This window comes from Fusarium phalaenopsidis (genome assembly GCF_050370095.1).
Source record: "Fusarium phalaenopsidis strain FUZ10S chromosome Unknown contig_32332, whole genome shotgun sequence".
Lineage (NCBI taxonomy): Eukaryota > Fungi > Ascomycota > Sordariomycetes > Hypocreales > Nectriaceae > Fusarium > Fusarium phalaenopsidis.
In genome coordinates this window covers 2,885,558-2,905,955 of record NW_028145391.1, presented here as the reverse complement: position 1 = coordinate 2,905,955, position 20,398 = coordinate 2,885,558, and the positions used below count along the sequence as shown (strand labels likewise).

The 20,398-nt window shown below is 55.9% G+C and overlaps 5 protein-coding genes across 5 annotated transcripts; 1 reads left to right on the top strand and 4 right to left on the bottom strand.

The window, feature by feature from the left end:
* Window positions 1-242: 242 nt before the first annotated feature.
* On the bottom strand, window positions 243-2,621 carry LRP88_13887 (regulator of G protein signaling domain-containing protein; the record flags this gene model as incomplete). Its single annotated transcript, XM_083250243.1, has 3 exons — window positions 243-359; window positions 435-1,772; window positions 1,953-2,621. 3 exons carry the CDS (start codon window positions 2,619-2,621, stop codon window positions 243-245), a joined length of 2,124 nt encoding a protein of 707 aa, XP_083094577.1.
* A 10,312-nt stretch (window positions 2,622-12,933) lies between these two features.
* On the bottom strand, window positions 12,934-14,234 carry LRP88_13886 (RNA pol II accessory factor, Cdc73 family-domain-containing protein; the record flags this gene model as incomplete). Its single annotated transcript, XM_083250242.1, has 2 exons — window positions 12,934-13,581; window positions 13,638-14,234. 2 exons carry the CDS (start codon window positions 14,232-14,234, stop codon window positions 12,934-12,936), a joined length of 1,245 nt encoding a protein of 414 aa, XP_083094576.1.
* Window positions 14,235-16,374: 2,140 nt separating this feature from the next.
* Window positions 16,375-17,635, bottom strand: LRP88_13885 (coenzyme A transporter; the record flags this gene model as incomplete). Its single annotated transcript, XM_083250241.1, has 2 exons — window positions 16,375-17,343; window positions 17,411-17,635. 2 exons carry the CDS (start codon window positions 17,633-17,635, stop codon window positions 16,375-16,377), a joined length of 1,194 nt encoding a protein of 397 aa, XP_083094575.1.
* Window positions 17,636-18,209: 574 nt separating this feature from the next.
* On the top strand, window positions 18,210-19,217 carry LRP88_13884 (MT-A70-domain-containing protein; the record flags this gene model as incomplete). Its single annotated transcript, XM_083250240.1, has 1 exon — window positions 18,210-19,217. The coding sequence occupies one exon, from the start codon at window positions 18,210-18,212 to the stop codon at window positions 19,215-19,217; it is 1,008 nt and encodes a 335-aa protein (XP_083094574.1).
* A 206-nt stretch (window positions 19,218-19,423) lies between these two features.
* LRP88_13883 (mitochondrial 54S ribosomal protein uL23m) lies at window positions 19,424-20,076 on the bottom strand (the record flags this gene model as incomplete). The annotated part of the gene is made up of 2 exons (XM_083250239.1): window positions 19,424-19,955; window positions 20,006-20,076. 2 exons carry the CDS (start codon window positions 20,074-20,076, stop codon window positions 19,424-19,426), a joined length of 603 nt encoding a protein of 200 aa, XP_083094573.1.
* Between the last annotated feature and the right edge of the window lie 322 nt (window positions 20,077-20,398).

Here is a 20,398-nt window from a genome sequence, read left to right as displayed (position 1 = left end):
AAACACCGATGATGCAGGAGATGGGGTGGCTCTAGGTGGTATCGTTTCGACAGTGGCAAACACTTTGGTAGCCAAATCAGTCAATGGTTTGTATGCAAATGACTCGTGAAATGAGGCATATGGTGTGAATGGGTGAGTCGTGCCCACAAGGGTCCTGTAGCCCCGGGCCCAGGCCTCTAGTCGGACTCGCTCACTCGGGAAGTCGGGTCGGCGTTCGGAATCGGAACCTCGAGCATCGGCCCCTACTTCCGGTTTGATCTGCTCTGGCTCCGTTCGGGGCCTCGGCCGAGCAGGTCAAACTCGTAGTTGCGCAGCTGTTGCTCGTACTTGGGGCTGCGAAGGAATTTTGGTACCGAGTCCTGTTTTGCGTGTCAGTCGGTGTGTCCGAGAACGGGCATCGTGGGGGCTTGGGGGCTGGCGTTAGCCAAACTTACACTGGCCATCAGCTTGAACACGGCATTTTGGGCGTCTTCGAACAGAGACGTCACCTCTTGGAGAGTGTCGATCATGGCCACGTCCTGCCCCACAGCCTTGGTCATCCGTGTCGCCAGGTTGTTGCGCAGTTGGTGGTCGATGTTGAGCTCGCATGGTGATCCGGGAGCTAGGAAGGCATTGTAGATACCATATGCCGATGCCATAATCTCCTTGATGCTGTCCATGGCTGTGGTGTTGGGCGACTTCTGAGCTGCCCTTGTCGCAGCCTTGCAGCTGCGCACAAACTCGTCAACGTCTTGGTAGAACGACAGGTTCTCCTCGCAGTGCGTGTCGCGGAGCTGCTCGCGGAAGAGAAGTCGGAGCGCAGGGTCGTTCAGGATCTTGTCCAGTCGCTGCGTGTTGGAGTCCCGAGTGATTCCGTTTCGCTGCGACGCGTTACCGCCCTCACTCTCTGACGCCCGTCCTCGCGGGGCCGCGCCGCTGACCAGGTCCTTGCCTCTTTGCGACAGCTGGTAGATGGCGTATTTGGTGGGCTGGAAGACATTGCATCCGGGGTTCTGGGACATGTAGGCGCGATCCTGGGCCACGGGCTCCATCAGATCGTACTCGACGAAGAGGGTAGCAACCTCGACTGTCTCCCGCTTATCGACAATGGTGGAGCAGTCCATCAGCCAATCGGTCGTGGCCTTGCCCGTGAATGTGTCACGATACGACTTTCCATTGACCTTGCGCTCGGCTGCCATCTTAACACCAGTCAGACCGTCCCGGTAATCATGCAACGAGTCCGAGTCGGCGGCGTTGACGGTAGGCTTGACGTTGCGACCCTCAGCACCGGCGAAGCGACGGAAGATGACCTCAACAGTGCCCTGATCGTGGAGAAGCTTGTCAGTCTGAGAATCTCGCTCCAGAAGGACCAGCTGGGTCGCGCCGAGGTTGGCAAGTTCTGACACCTGCTTCTGCTGGATGCCATTTCGGGCACAGAATCGGTCCAGGACGGTGATGCCCTTTGGTGTCAATTGCCAGACGGATCCCTTCATTGTGTACACCTGCTGGTACTTGCCATCGGCCGATTCGATAAAACGAGCCTCGAGGAAACGTTGGCAGATAGAGCGGGCCATATCCTTGGCCATGGAGAAGGTCGTGGTAGTGGTGGTGGTGACAATGCGGGAAGGGTCCTTGGGGTCGGGCATGCGGTTGGACTGGGAGAACTTGAGAGATCCGAGGTTGTTGATAGCATCCTCGGACAGGAAGGTGTACTCGACCTTTGTCAATCGGACGCGGTGAGCCGAGAGTGGTAGCAGACTGACGACCAGGGTGGCAAAGAGATCCTTGAAGTCCTGTTTGTGAAACCATGTTAGCCAATGTCGTAGCTTGTAGCTGTCGGGAGAGGCAGCGTTTCAGAGAGATGCAATCATGGACACGGCACAGAACGTTACACATCCACACGAGGGGGAAACGGTTCGAGCGGAGACACCAGGACAGGAAGAGATACAAGATCGTGGGGCGAGGGCGCGTACCTTTGTGAACGGCCGGTCATCGTCCGTCATGCGCAGCAAGCGCGAGGATGTCTGATGCATCTTGTTCTCTGTAGCGGGAGACTTGACTGGAAGCGGGTGGTTCGGATCGGTGGACAAGTAGGGCTGGGAGGGCGGATTGTTCGCCGGGGCGGCCTGGGGAGCGAGTTTGCTGTCCAAATTGGAGCCGGCCAGGAGAGACTGGCTCGAGGTGCTTCTCAGACGGTGATACTTGTCCGGGCTGGAGGGTTCCGACGAGGGAGAGGAGCTCGTGAGCAGGGAGAGCCGCGAGAGGGCACCGCTGGACTGTCGAGGCCGAATGGAGGGCTCCGAGATGGTAGCGATGGCGCTCTGGGTGCGATCCAAGGCAGCGGCGGCCAAGGCGAAGATGCTGGTGGACGAGCGATTGTTCAGCCTCGAGACGGAGGAGAGGGTATGACGGTGGCCGTAGTTGGAGCTGGAGTTGGAGGATGTGACGTGGGATGGCGCGGGCGGAGCTACCACGGCGGCGGCGGCGGCGGCGGACGAGGGAGCGTCTGGAGGAGGAGCGACCGGAACTGGAGGAGGCGGCCGATGCGAGAGCGAGAGAGAGGAGCGTGGAGCAGCGTGTTCGAGTGTATCAGAGGCAGACTGGTGATCCGTGGGCCTTTGAGTATGCGACAGAGTGGCCATCTAACGGGAACGAGAAAGGTTAGAAGGAGGGAGTTTTTCTGGTGACGGCAGCGGGAAGGTTCAAATAAGAAGGCAAATGGACTGGACGCGGCGAGAGCAAGTGGGACACGGGCAGAGAGATAGGATAGGCAGGATTAGAATAGGATAGGATAGGCAAGGTAGAGAGAGGGTAGACAAGACCAAGACCGGCCCTGGCTGGAGATGGGCGCACTTGAGGGGAGGGTGGGGTGTGAGGAGAGGGGTGGACGGGGACGACTAGGCGGCGTGCGTCTAGAGACTCATGTTCTACCAAGAGAGAGGGCGCCATCGAGAGCCGGTGGGTTTGTGTCTTTCTCTGAGGGCTCCTCCGTACAAGGTACGCACGCACGCACGCACCACAAACTGGACGCCGGGGCTAATCTGGGCGCTGAGAACAGCGGGCTAATCAAGGCCAGGGTCAGGGCAGGGTCAGGGTCAAAGAGGGCAAAGAACCAGGGCCAGGGCTCCGATGACTCCGCTGAGGCGATGGATGGACAGAGAAAAAAAAGGGTCGGGTCGGTGCAGAACAGAACAAAGTGGGCTATTACAGTTGAGGCCGAGAGCGAGACGAGAACGCCCACAGAACCATCCATGGAGTCCAATCCACCCCATCCATCTTGATCACCTACCTAGGTAGCGGGTACTTGGTGCGCCGTGTAACAGGGGTTCGCTCAGTGATACACCAGCCCTGGCCGCGGGCTTCCATGGATGCTTCAGCGCAGGTTGGCGGGCTCCCAGGGGGCGACCAAGACGAGGACAGCCAGCTCTGTTGCCAGCCCGCTGCGTCAAACCAGTGAAACTCTCCAGCCCGGCCTCGGTCAAACTGGCTGCTCCCGACAGGAACGTAATCACGGACGGTGGTGAGCGAGCCACCTACTCTACTCAGGTATCCATAGTGTCGGTGATGACTAACTAGAGGCAGTCCGGTGCATGGGAATGCTGGGCACCGGTACCGTACGGGCACACTCTAATCGGATCCGACTGCAACACGCACATAGGAGCAAGCCGACCAACATGGACGGATGCGTGAAAGGAGGGGAAACGACCACAGAGAAGAGGGGCTGCCGGTAATCAGAAATCATAACAGAGAAACCACCCGGCAATAATCCCGACATGAAAGGACCGTCGTAGGAATCAGCCCTCCTTCTGCCGGCCGATGCAGCATACCTACCTCGCTTCTCACATTGCTCCTCAGTTGCTGTATTCCTTTGTCTGCTCGGTCAATCATATGATTGCATCAACCACCAAGACTTTGAGAGTCTCTGGCGTGGAGCTGCTGCCCAGAGCGAGCCCAGGAGCCAAGAGGCTGGGATCCCAAGAAAGGACCGCCGCTTCCAGCAACTCGCATTACTGGCCTCGACGCTGGGACCCCAATTCACCTCCGCTCTTGTTCACATTTGGAGCTACCTGCGCTAAGGCACTGTAAGTAACGCGTTAGGGCATGATACCTGCTGAGGGTTCACAGCCCGGGGACCACTCTACACCCAGCCTGGAGGTCTGCAGAATGCCTGCATCACTCTTGCTGATCTGCAGCGGTCTGCGCTGCGCAAGCGGGGGACAGTCACTCTGGCCCCTCCGCATCCTGACTGACCGAGGGATGAGTAGACGGACTTTGTACAAGTAGCCCGCTAGCTGGCACATGGCGTACGCGAGGACTGTCTGGACGGTATGGAAGCGCATGCTTGATATCTTTGGTCCCGTATGGCCAGTAAATCCGCCCAATCCCCCATTTTCGACGGCGTCAGAATCATTCTTTGGAATACCTTTTCCAGCCAGTAGCGACCCGAGCGGGCTCTCCTCCGGTGGCTTGCCCGCCACGAGCGTACCCTGTGCAACCACGACGATGGCGGGTGTCGCCTAGGCGGGCGCCTCATTGCAAATCCCATTGAGTCCAGCGGGCAAAGGCATCCAAAGCTGGCGCCGAAGTGGCCCAGCCGAAAACCTGATCCTCCAGCGCTCTCCCATGATTTCTTTCAATGGATGGTTGCTGCAATCTTTTTAGTGGGTCGGCTAGGCACGACGGTGGGCGACACCTAGGATGGAATGCTCGCTTGCCTCGAGGTAGGTAAGTAGGAGGTAACTCAGGGAGACTGGTAGACATGGATGGATGGGAAGGGGGAGGCAAAGCCTATACGACCCTCTGATGAGAAACAAAGGGCCGGCCGGGCTAGTGCATAGCACGAATGGGGTCGTGAGCCCGCTGAACACACGAATGAAGTGTGAGAGGGAGAGAGTGCAACAAAGCAGCCAGGCGAGGTTGACCATGAACTGATCCTGGCTCTGTAGGTAGGTCCTGGAGTCACTGGAGGTTGTCAGCAAAGAACTCAACCCAGCAGGGGAAAAGACGTGACACCTCCCAATAACCCGTTCTCTTGGTGAATGTTAATTCAAGACAGGCCAGGTCGTGCAGGCGTGGACTCCTGCTGGGCGCTGCAGTGCATGCCTTGCTCCCACAGCCAATCTTCTCCAGGAGCAGCACCTTTTTGCTCTGGGCAGCCACCTTGCAAGTGCCCCCTTGGGCGCGCGTGGCTCCAGGGATTCCTCCCACCGTCCTAAGCTACATTCGGCCGACTGTCTTCCCTGTAGCCATGCTCAATGCCTCCATCCACCGCGTCACGTTGTGGCCATGCGCTGAGAACGCCCATGTCCCTGCAACCATGCAACCACGCTGTGGGCATGGCCCACCCCAACTCTGCCCCACGCGCCGCCTCTTTGCCTAGGTAGGTTTGCTTTACAAATTGCACCCGAGCATGCAGCCGTCGGAGCAATGCCAGAGTCTTCCCGTCTCGTTGGTGTTGGTGTGCACCGACGCTGAGGTAAATCAGCACTTTCTCACCTCCCTTCCATGCTGGTGGTGTCTGTGGCTTTCGCCTGTAGCAGTTCGCGAGGGGACAGGGACGGGAGCCCGGTTTTAGGCCAACTTGGCATTGGATGCTGATGCCTGTCAGTCTCGTCGGCAGCAACAAGAAGGGTTAATACTGAAACACTGCTTTGAAACGGCTGCTGGAGAACCCCGAGACGACCAAAAGCAAAGCCGCTCTTGATATACGGGCATGGCCCTGTCTGGGTACCCTCACATGCCTGATGCCATGCTTGCTTCATCTTCTTCGGACCCTGTCATGCTCATCAGCGCTAACCCAGTTTCCTGACTCCGAGATAGTTTTTGGTGGCATCGTGCTTCTTGAGCGCAGCATGAGAAGCACATGGTACAGTGGCGTTTGAGAGAGGCCAGACGACGGGAAATGGGTGTTGACGAACGCCAAACGCATGCTTGGTGTCAAGCTGACTGTCACTGGGTGTTGCAGGTGAAGCTTAGATCCTCAATGTGCGCCGCCGACACCGTCATTCTTGTGCAGAGCTGGCCCAATTGGACAGTGAAATCTCTCAGGGCTGTTTGCCGATGCGCCATTGACTCAACGGGGGTAGGTACTGTAGTGTTCCAGCTCGCTGTTCCCGCTCCAGGCTATCTCCAGGACACCGATCATTAGTTCAACGGATATCGCAGCCGAAATCTATGCCTAGCCAAGCTGTCAGCATTTTGGCTCAATCATCACGTCACACTCGCTTGACCGTTTGAGGGTTGAACAAGGGCGCATCATGCCCTCCCTGACGCGAAATTGGGATTTGCACAGTCGGCGCCTCTGTGCTTCGTCCTAGCTTCTAGAAGCCCAAATGGAATCTGTCCCGTGTCAGGGGCCGGGGCCTGTGACAGACCTGGGCCGGCCGAGCAATTCAACTCGACTCAAAATCCCGTCGACGAGCCACGCGGTCATAACTCACGCTGGAGAACACAACACGGGGTTGTGATTTCGGAGCAGCCGACCTGGTCTGGCACAGGTAACGTGATTTTGGAAACGACCATGAATTTAGCGGTGAGGTGAAGCCATCGAGACTGGGAGGTCCAGTAAGACTTCGACAGGTTGATGTTCAGAGTCTCTTTAAGATTGCCGGGTGTGGGTTGGGAAGGAGCAAGCAGCCGCCTACCTTCCTGCCTGAACACACGAAGGTACCAAGAAGGAAGGCACAGGTCGGTCACATCATTTTCCAAACCACAACAATTCAGTCGAGCCTCAGCTTACACAACCCATCACTCGTTTCATCCCCATTGTGATACTTGTTTTCAGCAATCGCAACCGGATTCTAAAGAAAGCGGCCAGATGCTTTATCGCTAAGATCTACTGGTGCTGATGGCTCGAGGAAGGAATAGCCGCTGAAAGGACACACACCCAACATAACCGACCGACGCCAGCAATTAGTGTCACGGTAATCGTTAACCGCTCCTCCACCTTGTCGTAGGCGCGCTTCGCTAGGGCATCGCTAGTGTCTCCTTTCCAAATTCACGGCTGGGTCCTCCTACGGTGCCAATGCCAGAGCGAGAAGATGCCGCGGGGGCAAGAGAAGGACATCGGAGGATCTGCCGCCATTTTCCTTGGCCTCCCATCGCTAAGCCCCTGTTCCTTGGAGCCCCCAGACAGCCTGCTGTGTTGAGCGGGCCGTGTCGCAAGTCCAGGTGCGAGACGAGAATGCTTGTGCTGCTCCATCAACTAGGGACGCGATATTCCGTCATGCCCAGGACAGAGCCTGTCGGCTGCCCTAGTCCCAAGTCATCGGCATCCCGAAGGTGATGGACCAACGGTTGCAACGACGAAGTGGCACCCTTGGAAGATCGGGCGGCAAAACCCCCAGCCATCATCAGCCCATCCGGCGTCTGCTGGCATGATTTCGGTTGAGCGGGCAATGGTCGTTGCACAACACGTATTTCGCCGAAACCTTCCAGCGGCTTTGCTGGGACACTGGCAGCAAATTGGTTCGCGCATCAAGCGCATGGACATGGACAATTTCGGCGTGGTGGCCCATCACGGCTGGTCCAGTGGTTAGAACTCACTCGCCAGATGGCACACATAGCCCGATGCTATTGGCTCAGTAAGGGTTTTCAACGTCGTTTGCAAGAGTCCACAGCCTCTGCTCGAGCCTGGGAATAATCGGGTTTTGGTGTCAGAGAACTGTTGCCTTCAACCATTCAATCCCTACACCGCACCGCACCGCAACTGGAGCACGGCGAGCTGACTACTCTACAGGGAACAACGCCCCAGGTCACCTGAGGTTCGCACGAGAGACAATTCCTGATACTCGGACGCTCAACCTGACATCTCATTTATGATGGGCACCATGGAAGGCATCTGCCCAATGAGGCACAGCAGAGGTCGCTGAGGAGTCTCGAGCGAAGCCCAGGTTATGACTGGTCACTTTTTTCCGTCTTGTCGGCATTCCCACGTGGCCCATGGCAGAGCTCGTCACACAAGGAATCCGCTGTGCGGAACGTTGACTGGAGAGCCCAACCCGAACGCCCAGTCTGATGAAACAGAAGGCTGTCCTCCTCCAGCCCCATAGGGGAAGAGATTTCATCCGAACCCTCCTGCAAGTTCGGAACGTTCTCGCACAGCCAGGCAAGATGAGCCCTGAGGCTCAAGACGAAAGTCAAGACTAGACGATCCGATCCGGCAATGTCTAGCTACAGTACAAACCCAATCTTGCATCGGCACAAAACATCAACGTGTGATTTGTTCAGAATCCACCGACGACAGACTGATGGGTATGCGATCGTTTATGGGTTCGGCAACGATCTACATGGTTTCTTGGCAGACAGGTCTGAAGTAACAGCACGGGAGCGGCTTCACACCCAACCAAATAGCTATCTGACCTTCCGTGGCAGGGCTAGAGCTGATAGCAGAGACTTCGAACCTCGCCTTTCTCAATCACTGTTGATACTCGGCAGAGATCCACATCCGAGCACTCAGTCGACTCAATGCCGTTTGGGTGTCGGAAACAAAAAGCGAGGGTGTGGGGCTAGCAGCAAAATCCAACAAGGCTCCTGCCTGCTCGTCGCGCTGGTGGAGCCCGCCACGTGGGTTTGAGGAAGCCACGCGTTTGCAACACGAGTAGTGGGGTCGCTTAGACGCCGACATAAGGCGCCTTCCCACAGCTGCATTGTTCCAGGCCAGCCACAGACCCAAAGCCTCCCAATAGCCCCGGGACTTGTTACGGCAAGTCGTCGAGATTGTGGATAATCTCGTCCGGAGGCGGACGTCATCACCGATGAAGAAGCTCTTTTTTTTCTTTTTTCTTTCTTTTTCTCCTCGGTCAAGACAAGCAGATGAGGGTCCAAGGCAGTGACCAATGTGTCGGACCGGGACCCTTATGATCCACTGGAGCTTGGAGCTGTTGCTTGGGTCAAGTTGTTGCTTACTAGCGGTGCTTGGAGCCGTCTGACGGGAACGGTTGGTTGTCCATACAGATGCCCATGTGGCCATGTGGCATGGCATGGCATCGGGTCGGATCGCTTCATCAACATGCACAAACAGGACCGGTCGACCCGTCCATTCGGCTCACCAGCGGGCGATTTGCATATTGTTGGTCGGAGCGTGACGGCTAACTGCGCATCCAGCGCCATCGTCAGCTTAGGGCGGCTCGACGGTACGACGGACAGCCTGTTTTTAACGATAAGGATGTGTATCACCACAACAGACTTGTGTCTCTTGCTTCACCCTAGCGCATGAAGACGACCTCTCCTCTGCAGGCATCAACCCTTTCGATCAACAGCCACTAGAACGTATCCGATACCAGTGTTTTGAAACCAGAGACTGACGGCATGCGTCTGAGTTCTGGATGCACCATCATCTCGGGGCGCAATTGAATCAAATGTGCAGGGTTCTTCTGCCGGTCTCGTTCAATCCCTTGCCGGCCACGCGAAGTACAAAGTACTTTGCCATGTGCCAGCAACCTGGGAAACCCACGAGAGAACGATCATGGAACACAACACAGATCCCTCTAACCATTCCAGGACGGCAATATCCACAATCACTGCGGACCACTCGGGGCCACCCAGCAGACAGGAAAGTGGACAAAATGCTTTGGGCAGCAATCAAGGCTCCCAAAGTCTCGCGACTTTGCAGACGGTGAACAAGCTCCTTGCTGACAATCCAAGCTGATGATACGAGAGCTGCCAGACCCATAACCACGTGCGGCATCGACTAGAGGGTTCGGCTCGCGGCTGCTTCCTTCTAGCCCTGCAACGTTTCGATGACAGTTTCGATGGGCATTCTCTGAGGCCGACAAACGAGGGCAACGGTCTCGGGATCATACAAAACAACCGGACCGGCTTGCTACCTCGCTTGTGTTGACTGACCACAGAGACGGCGCGTCGTCAAATGAGACTGCCTTTGAACGGCACGCCATCCCCGTACGTGGCGTGCTTCTCACGTGGGACGGCACTCAAGGCATGGCACATTGTCCCCTGCCGAAGCCCTGCTTGAAGGAAGGCGACCAACCCCTTTTCGCAACCCCTCTTTTCAAGATCGACATGGGCTCCTCACGGCGCACTCCGTCGTCGTCGTGAGTCGTCCGTAACTTGTACCGAATTGGGCTTGACTCCATCTCGCGTGCCCTACCTGTCCTCAGAGCAAGCCACGATGTGATGCGACGCGGAGAGAGATGCCAGCGTTAACCTTTTGGGTTTGGTTGGCAGAGCCTTGCCGACCCTTGCCTGGCAGTGCCAGTGCCAGTGCCGGTTAAAGATGGCTTGAGGAGGCTGGCGACCCAAGCCTTGGCTAGTGCCGTTTGACTCGATCACCACGTGGACGTGGACAGATGCACTGCTCTGACGGACGGAGAATTGACAGTGACCCAGCAGGAATCCCCATGGTCATTCTGCATTTGAGTGCAAATTGCATTGTGTATGGAGCACCGTGATGAATGTCTTACACTGGCTCGTGTTACACGGGCCCATGAGTGTCAAGATCCCAGTCTTGGTTTGGGCATTGATTGATTGCGTGCTTGCCCACGGCATCTCTGGACAAGATGTCTGTCCTGACTATTATTTGACCATCGTGTCTCACCTCGTTGAGATTCAACAGCCGAGGCTCGCCTTCGCCGATAGCTTGCCAAGCTGTTGGTTCTACTGACTCTCCAAGTTGACTCCAGCCTCTTTCACGATAACAGCAATAGTTTGCGCCCTGTCGGTTGAAGCCCCCCACTGGGAGTGACTGACCCCTATTCTGTCGTGGGCTGAAAACCGTGCTCACCTTTGATACAAGCGTTTCTCTCCACAAAGTCCACCACGGGAGCCCATGGTGCCATTCCGTCACTCGACGGCGTTTTATCCCGCCAGCCGCCAAGTGGGCATGGCGCAGGCGCCGCTCCTGCGACCGTCTCCGGGCCTTGCATTGATTGTATTGCGCTCACGGACCCAAGTTTCCCCCTGACCCGCACGCAGCGCAGACAGGAGCTATCATAGAGTCTGGCATGGCTTCAGCCAAAACTCTTTCATGTTCATCTTGGCCGGATGGGGGATGATGGCGATCCAATCCAACAGAGAGTGCCGGCCTGTGGCTTCTTGCCAACCTCGCCAATGCCGAAGACATAATGCGGAGCCGCTCCCGCAATTCACCATTGTGTAAAGGGCATGGCGAGTTGAAGGTGGTGATAGACATTTGGTGGTTTTTAGTTCTTCCCATCCATCTCTTGACCTCTGTGGCACTCTGCTACCACCAACGCCGACAGGCCTGTCCACTCTGCACAGCACCCTTGTGGAGGGAGTTGCTGGTATACGAGTCACGTCCATGTACTGATGATTTTTAGTCTGCCTCATACGTAGGCATAGATCCGAGGCACGTTTGTCGTCCTCGACCACCGGCAAGGACGAGACTCATGTTATGAGTTACCGGGCTCATTATCGTCATCATTTACGTCGTTGCAAGCCATCTACATGTCTACTACCACGTGGGGCTACTCTTGGACCACCTTCCCGTGGCTCTGGATCTCAAGAGTCATGTCCCGTCAACGGACGTCCCAGGCCTGATGACAGGTAGACGGCGTGTGGGGAACCCCAGCTCGTTGGTGAACTGGTACGCACAATATCAATCAGCCAAGAGAAATAGAGTAAGCTGGAGGAGGCCAGATCGACACACCACCACTGTGCTGCTCCCCCCGAGCTCCTGGTGTTATCTCGACGCACCATGACCAGTCACCACGGTGCCTGTGCCTCTCCTGCTCATACAGGACGCAGATCAGAGGCCATCCAATTTCAACGAGTTGGCCACCGCCATCTGGCATGCTCCCGCTTCCCCGAGATCACCAATTCCTGCGTATGTGCCGTATCATGCACGGGCACGGCATAGCAGCTGAGCTCGGGGCAGGTCAGGGCTCAGCCTGCAGCCAGACCCAATCCTCTCCCTCTCTCTCTCCCTCTTGCTTCTCTAGCTTCCCCCCACGGGCCTGTGTCAGCTGCTGCAGATACAGCGTTGCAGTCTCACGGCTCTTGCAAGCGCCCGTCATCGAATGGCTCAGCTTGGCGGAAAGCTTGTGTGCAAAGGGGAGAGCCCAGTGGTGGGAGGGATGTGACTCGCGATGAAGAGGAGGTGTGGGCTTGTGTGACTGTGTTGGTGTGCGGCCGTGCATAGAGAGGAGATGATGTCTGTTGTTGGTTGGTACTCCGGAGCATATCCAGCCCTGCGAACTGTCATGACAGGTTACACTTGTCTGTCGTATCGCGGAGGCGGTGTTGAATCAGACATTTGTCATTACGCGGAGTCGGAGCAGGACAAAACGAGACAAGGAGAATGAAGGCATCAGCTTATCCTCTATAGTTAGGAATAATGTATAAGAAGAAGAACAAAATAGTAGATAAAAGAGATCTAAGATATTCCTTTTCTTAGGATAGCTCTTTGACTATTTTATGATCTTTTTATATAATTTGGTGATGATATTTGAGAGGAGCTGGGCCTCCTTTGCCGTTCTGCTGTCGTTTAGGAGTGTGATGATTGCCGGGGAGATATGGCTGGAATGCCTACCGGAAACTGTGTGCCTAAAGCAGACAAGAGACAAGAAAAGACTATTCCGTCAGAGGCGGTCATAGGCTGATGATATACACACGCGCAAGGACCAAGTGCTACTTACACCCTCTGGAAATATGATGTGTCAATTGACCTGAACCTAGATGGGGTTTCTATGGATGCCTCTCGGGCCTCCCTCTCTCCTCCCACAACCGAGCCAGGCCAGGCCAGATGATAGATGAGTCTACATAGTAGCAAGAACCGTTCAAACGCCAACGCTTTTTTTCACTTCCAAAGCCTCCCCTCCCAATGGGAGTTTAGTACATATCGGGGACGCTCTCTTTAGCAAGTTCATTCCCCTCCATTCCATTCCGTAGCGTCCCTCTCTCCCTTCCAATACCATCCATCTCGACAGCAAATGTCCAAGTGCCAATCGTAAATTACAGCAATGTCAGCGTCCCGGCTTATAGCGCAGCAGGAGCCCTGTCCTTTCTCCAACCCCGAGCCCGCATGTTATCCTCGATGGCGCGCCAGATGTGTTCCACAATCTCCTTGTCACGGAAGCGAGAGGCATCGTGGCCCTCGCCGCGCCAACGGTCGATACCCGTTGACAGGACGCGATGGCCCCAGCCGCGGATGTTATCCGGGGCCTGGTCGCCTCGCCAGCCAACAAAGATGCCGAGTGTGTGCTTGAACAGCTCATCGGGGTCGTGCCACTTGTAGTTCTTGAACTGCCACGTCTGGCCTGTCGTGAAGACGGCGACGATGCGGTTCCAGTACTCAGGCTTGAACTGTTCTGAGCCCTCGACTAGGATGAAGCGCATTGGGCGATTCGGATCCACAGCGCGGATAGTACGCTGGACGTGGAGCATAGTGGCTGTGGAGCCTCCAGCGTCAGGAGGGATGAACTTGCCATCCTCTAGGAAGGATCGCGCATTGGAGAGACGGAGGAGAGAAGATGCAGAGGGAGATAGAAGGATAATGGGATCTGGTCGCCGTGTGGGAACCTTTTGGTTGAGCGCGAGGGAAGGGTTGGTTGGGATGCTGGAAGAACTGGACTGGGACTTCTTCTGGATGAAGGGCACGGCAAGCTTGCGCACATGGGAGAAGTCCTGGGGAAGTCAGTAAAGGCTCGAGGGATATCTCATAGAAGAAGGGAAACACATACCGTGGGCTTAATGCCCCTGAGAACCGTGTTGCGATCGCCCATGCGTCGCTCGCCGTTGTAAATACCAGCCAGCCTGGGGTCCATGGTACCGCGACCTGATCGCGCCTGCGCGGCCGATGACACGGCACCCGTCTTTGCCGTTGTGGTTGCGCCAGCAGCAGCCGCATCTTTGTCGCCAGCGACGGGCTTGATGTACTCGCTCTCCTCACTGGCGCCTTCGAGCCAGGTAATCAGATCCAGTCGCTCGATGAAGCCCAGGTTCTGGACCTTGCCAGCACCACCAGCGGCGGCGAGCTCATCATTGAGCTTTGTAGCCGACGCATTGTACTCGGGGATGGCGACCTCGCGGTTCAGCCAGGCAAAGTAGATGCTGCGCAGGTCGACGGGCTTGTCGTGCGACACGAAGCGCGTCGGGCTATCGATGGGGACGGCGACGCTCCGGTCGGGGAAGCACAGGTGCGTAGCCTGTGAGAGAGGAACCTCTGGCGCTGAGGCGTCGGCCGAGACATCTGCGGATGCTCTTGGGATGAAAGGCGCTTTCGAGGAGATGGACTGTCGCAGGAGGACGAGGCCGTCGAGGTCGGCGGCGGACGCCATGATGGGCGAAGTTTGGCGCGTAAGCAGGAGCTTTGTTGCAACGAAGATGAAGAAGCTAGGCTGCTTATGTCGAGTCGAGTAGCAAGCGATTGTCGAATTACGACGGCCTGTTTGGCGATGTTGGTGTTTGATGTGAAGGTGAGGTCGGGTGCAAGCTGAAGATGAAAGGCTGAGGCTTGCATTTTTGGGAAGCTCACCTTGGAGCTTCAGAGCCGCATTGGTCAACTCGGTGAGCAGCCAATCAGAAGCGAGAGTACTCACCTCGCTTTGGCTTCTGACCTTGAATTCAACGTCGCATTTTCTCTGCATACGGGATGCATGATCTAATTGGGCAATTTGATTTTAAAGCGTTTACGGCAATTAAAACGTCGCCGTCATTCCCGTTTTGGTGAATTCTCCTTTGAAACTTCTCCGCGGCATGCCGCAATACCCGTGATATCCGAGGGGCTGTAGGGTAAGAGCTGGGTATTCCAAATTGCAATTGACTCATTCTTCTCTTACTGACTGATCAGGTGAACCTTCTTGGTGAGGGGGTGAGAGGAGCATTTCCGGTGCCATTGCGGGTTTTTGCTAATTGATACTTTCTTGGCTGTACGACGTGAGAATGAGAGTTGCCCTCGTTTGATTGATTGTCAACACCACGCAAATGAATGGTAAATTGGTGGTGATTGATAATAATCCAACTTCGGGATGTCCCCAAACCGAGCTTCATGACATGTTCGTCATGATCAGCAAGCATAATGTCCCTCCGAGCCATCCTATTCCAATCCTCCCCCTGGCGAGACATGCACCTCCAAGCCTCTTGCCGCCAAGCGCGAGGCGTTTCTCAAATCAATGGCACAAAGGGTGACCATCCTCGGGTCATTTACATAATCCACAGGGCAATCCCACGCGCAATCTCCCTCTCAAGTACCGTATACTTGTCGTGTACAAGCACCAATGATTCTAGAAGCCCGGCCGTTTTTGCCCACTCAGACGCTTGCGCCCATCAGCCTACGTCCACTCCCTCCGCCCCTACCACTTCTTTTTCCCTCTCAACTAGGAAAGTGAAGGGAGGGGGGGAAGAAAACCATGCGGGCACGTGCGAAATCCCTTACCCGGGGGGGCCAAGACAAGCGCATTAGCCTCTCCAACGGCGCCGAGCACATGGACGCTTCCTCGGGGACAACCAGTCCATCACTTGCACTTGTCGATCGCCCGCCGCCCGCGGCCTTTGGGTTGGGCCCGCTCGAGCTGAGTAATATCCGACTCAGACGGGCGGGCTTTCCAGAAGGAGTAAGACTTCGAGAAGCTCTCTTGGACGAACCGTTTCGCGGAGCCCTCCGCTTCCGTCTGCTCAAGGCGTGGCGAACGGGCATCGTCATCAAGGGCGCAGCTCGGTACGAAACGAGTTAAGCCACGACCCGGACATTGAATGGGGATATTTGATCGTCGCCTGAAACTTTGTTCGCCCAAGCCTCGGCCAACTCTAACCGTTAAAGAAATGAGACATTGATCGACAAGGGGCATGAGCATCTGACGCAATATGTAACTTTGGATGCTGAAGAATGGATGCAACCAGGGTGTGTTGAAGGGGTTATCATGAATAACGTCATGTCATTGAATAACCTCATTGGATGACCAGGTGATAATAATGCCAGAGTTGGGAAAAAGCCATTCATTGTCATTCACGTCTGCTTAGGCATCATGACCATGGTATCTATGGTGGAAGCTGTGAATGTGTTCTATGAACCGCAGGATCTATGAATTGCAAGACCTCGTTCTTGCTCTATTCATCAACTTGAAAACTGAAATGTCCAAGTTGCCAACTGACGCTGCTCTTCTGTAACCCATGTCTTCTGCCACAAGCTGCTGTGGTTGACCATAACCATGACCAGACCAGAGAGATCATATATCAAACAGCCAAGATCGTGCCCAGACCAGACACAACCCCCAACAACCGTCACAAGTATCTACCCAGGAGCAAGTGGTAAGAGAGGATAATAATACTGAAATAGCATATTGGACAGCATGTCTACCCGTGTACACTCAACCATTCCCAAATCATCAAAGACCTCCCCAAGAGGTATATGTTTGCACGCCGTACCGCACAAGGACTCCATCAACGCCAGCCGGGATAACCTCCCTTTGCCCAAAGCACTTATATACCCAAAACGAGCTTCATGCGTTCGTACGTGTAGAAACTGATCGCTACCATAGGGATGACTTTGACGTACCCGATGGTCAGGCCAACAAAGAAGCCGGGGATGCCTCTCTCCCGGAAGATCATGGCGGCCGTCTCGCCGATCCGTAGCCGTCTGCCGTCGCCAACGGCTCCGCCGACTTGCATCCGTCGCCGGATCACCTCGAGCGGGTAGGATGAAGTTTGTGAGATTAGGCCCGCGATACCTCCAGAGCAGAGCTCTGCCCACGACCGCAAAGGAGCTGGCTTTCCTGGAGGGTGGTTCGCCTTCTTTGGTAGCGTCGTGTACTGCGCAAAGGCCGAAGAGCGCATGATATCTCCCACGGTGTCGTGTGTCAAAAAGGACATACCAGCGTATGGGATCATGCCCAGCACGGTAGGGGTAAATCCTCTATAGAAGTTGACCAGTCCTGCCCGAGGAGCAATTGACTGCACCGTGGCCGCAGCCGCCTCCGCGGTGGCTGATACAGGCGCAGGGGCATTGGGCAGCCTAGCGGTCGTAGATTTTTGCACGGGTTGTTCATTGTAGATCTGACGGCATATCGAAGTGAGAGAAGAGTGGCCCTCGCGCTTGGTCTCGAAGGCTAGTCGTACTCGGACGACCTCTAGGGGGTACGTGAAGAAGACGGACGTCACACCCGCCAAACTTCCACTGAGTAGCCTTCTCATCGGTGTCTCGTGTGATTTTCGGGGTATAATGATGGTTCGGATTTGTTCATACGCGAGGAATTTGATGCCAGCGTAGGGAAAGATTCGTAGGAGAGTCGCAGAGTGTCCACGGTAAAGGCCCATGGCGCCCTCGTAGTGGTAGATATCCTTCATGGCCTTTGCGACGCCAAACCAGGAACCGGTATATTTGGCGAACAAGGGATTGCTGGCCTGGAACAGAATTTTGACTCGATCAAGAGGTGCGACGACGGTTTTGGCCTACAGAAAAGGTTAGCGAACGCTGCATACGAATGGATTGATCCTATCGCGCTGGGTTTGCACTCACAGCAGATCCGGCAAAGCCGCCCGCAACTCCAGATCTCCAGACATAGTCCAGACTCTGCGTCTTGCGCTTGGGGGTCACCGCCTCGTCGTCTGTAGGGCACACGGAAGGAGACTGCTTCCGCGCCTTGTTGAAGGCCTCAGCGGAGCCATGGCCCTGGTCTTTGGCGTTTCGCGCAAGATCGGACATAGGAGCGTGCTCCATGTGAGCGGCGTCAGCGGAGGACATTCCCCCTCGGATCGAGCAGCACGTGGCTGGCTTTGGTGAACGGATTCGACGCCTATCGAAGAGACATTCCGCGGCAGAGTCGACTAGGGGGATTGTTCTCGAGAGCAAATGCTCCTGTTGACGGGTCGAGTTTGTAGGAGGAAAGGATCTTTTCCGGGTTGCGGGGAATGGACGGACTCGGAGACGGGACGGGATAGAGGTTTTTGGAGATGGCCCTGCTGCGGCAGAATTTCCCCGGCTGTCAGCGGCAGGAGACGTCATTAAACCGACGCTTAGTGGTCAGGGGCCGTTGAGTGGCCGAGGGGCCTTCCCCCACAAATCGCAGGTGGTCACGCATCGGAACAAAATCCCCAGAAGCAAATAAACCTGGGGGGGCCCGGGGGGTTCATCAGTAAGCGTCTCACTGAACCAACCCACTGAGAGTCGAGGGTTCACAGGGCATTGGATAAACGGTTCCGGTAACCAATGACCGAGCCGAGGTTTGCCGAATATGCCCGCAAATTCCCCAACATCAGCCGCGGCCAAGCCAAGCCTCAGGAACAAACCTCCAATCTACCATCTGACCTGGAGAGCCATGGCCACCGAGTGCCAGGGGAGCAGCGACAACTGCCGGCCGTCGTCTGTTCTCTTTGAGAACCCAAGCAAGAGCCTTGTCGTCATCGACATACCCTCGTCCCTGGAGGAGAGCCAGGTTCTCCCGTCTCAAGTCCCCCGCCTTCGCATCGTCTCCGCAGAACCCCCCGCAGCTCCGTATTCAACCCCGGAGCCCCGGCACGGCCGAGATGATCCGTCGGCTGTCGCGTCTCCCGCCGCCCAGCTCGCTGAGCTCATGACTGCTGCTGCTGTTAGTAGCGCCCTGCAGGACCTGGCCATATCGTATCCCGGGCCCTTCCACTGTCCCCGTGTCCTTCAACCCCAGGCTCCGTTATTATCCGCTCTGCTGCCAGAGAAAGCCGAGCCTCTTCATGGCTCCATCGAGGCTCTTTGTGATTCCTTTCACATGTCAGCTCCCTTATTCAACCTTGTCGTGCTGGATCCGCCTTGGCCAAACCGGTCTGCGAGGAGAAAGACGGACAAGTATGCTACTGTGCGGAATCTCGATGACATGCGCAGTCTCTTGCTACACATTCCTCTGGCATCGCATCTCGCGCCGGGCGGACTAGTTGCTGTCTGGATCACTAACAAGCCTAGCATCCAAGCCTTCCTGACCTCTCCAACGGGTCTGTTTGCTGCCTGGGGCCTTGAGGTTGTGACCGAGTGGACATGGCTTAAGGTTGCCGCTTCGGGCGAGCCGCTCTACGATGTTGACTCGGCGTGGAGGAAGCCGTGGGAGAAGCTCGTCATCGCGAAGCGGATCGGGAGCAAGAAGGCTGATGCTCTCAACTCCAAGGTTATCGTGGCAGTTCCCGATGTCCACTCGCGCAAGCCGAACCTGCGAGGCCTTTTCCAAGACATTCTAGGCGAAGGCTTTCTCGGCCTTGAGATCTTTGCCCGCAACTTGACTGCGGGCTGGTGGAGTTGGGGAGACGAGGTGTTGCGCTTCCAACAGCCTGAGCACTGGAGAGAGACGGAGGGCATGTAGACTTGCAGGAGATTCAGCGTCTATTTGCACTCATAATTTTGACCCGCCAACATCCTTTGCCGTTCAAGACTAGTTACAATAATGTACATCTTTGGTGCCCGGGTATCCTACAGAGGCTGTCCCTTCCCTGTGGCTCCGAATCATCATCTCATTAGCAGTGTACTGCCGTCAGTCATCCGCTGTGATATTTCCCCCCGATTGACCGCTCAAGCCTCCTTTTGCGCAGGCGTTGTGTCCTTCTTTTCCAAAATCTTGTCCCATTTGGGGTCGAGAACAACGTCGTTGGACCACTTCTCCTCGCCTGACAGATACTTCTTTGCCACATCCGACAGCGCCTGCCTCTCCTTACTCCAGGGCTCCTTGCTCTTCAATCCGATCTGGAAGCGCTGGCGCTGGATGTGCTCGTCGTTTCGCTTGTCCATGAGATCCTCGCGCATCTGCCACAGCTGATTGCTCCAGGCCTGCTTGTCCTCGGGGACCTCGGGCCACTGGAAGGGCTTGGCCAGCTCGACCGTCATGATCTTGAGGGGCTGCGGGCGGTACCACGAGCGCGAGTGCGAGTTGCGCTGGGTGAGGGGTTGCGGCTTGACATACGACCGGACCTTTGTGACCTCAACATTGTAAAGGTTCCAGAGGTAGTCTCGAAGATCGAATTTCGTGAACCGCAGGGGCACCTTGAAGGTGGCCTCGTTGGGCGGGAGGAAGTCCTTTCGGAGGAATGTGATTACATGGTTGGGCCTGTATGCGAGGTTAGGAGAGTCAATGGGAGGCAATTGGGGTCGACTGACAGAAAGACCTGCTTCTGTCCCAGCTTGAAGCCGGGCAATTGGCGGGCCACCGTCTTTGCTACCTCGGCCATGGTCGTCGTTGAGCCCGGGGAATGAGGTTGTCACGGCGGTTGATCTTGGACGTGAAGAATTTCGACGATTGGCTTCTGATTGGCTTCAGCGGCAGAATAGAATTTCCGGGGCGTGCGCTGGGGAATGAATATGTGCACACCCCAACTTACACGACACTTGAGGTGACGATATCTTCACTTTGGTGCAGATGGCGGTAGAAATTGGTGTAAAATAAAGGAATTTAGCTATATAAGTGTTTATTGCTCTATAGGAGCTGTGTTTTCACTGATTAGCTCAAGTCGTGGCCTGTTTGCGCTCTTTCACAGGGGATATGCCTCTGTG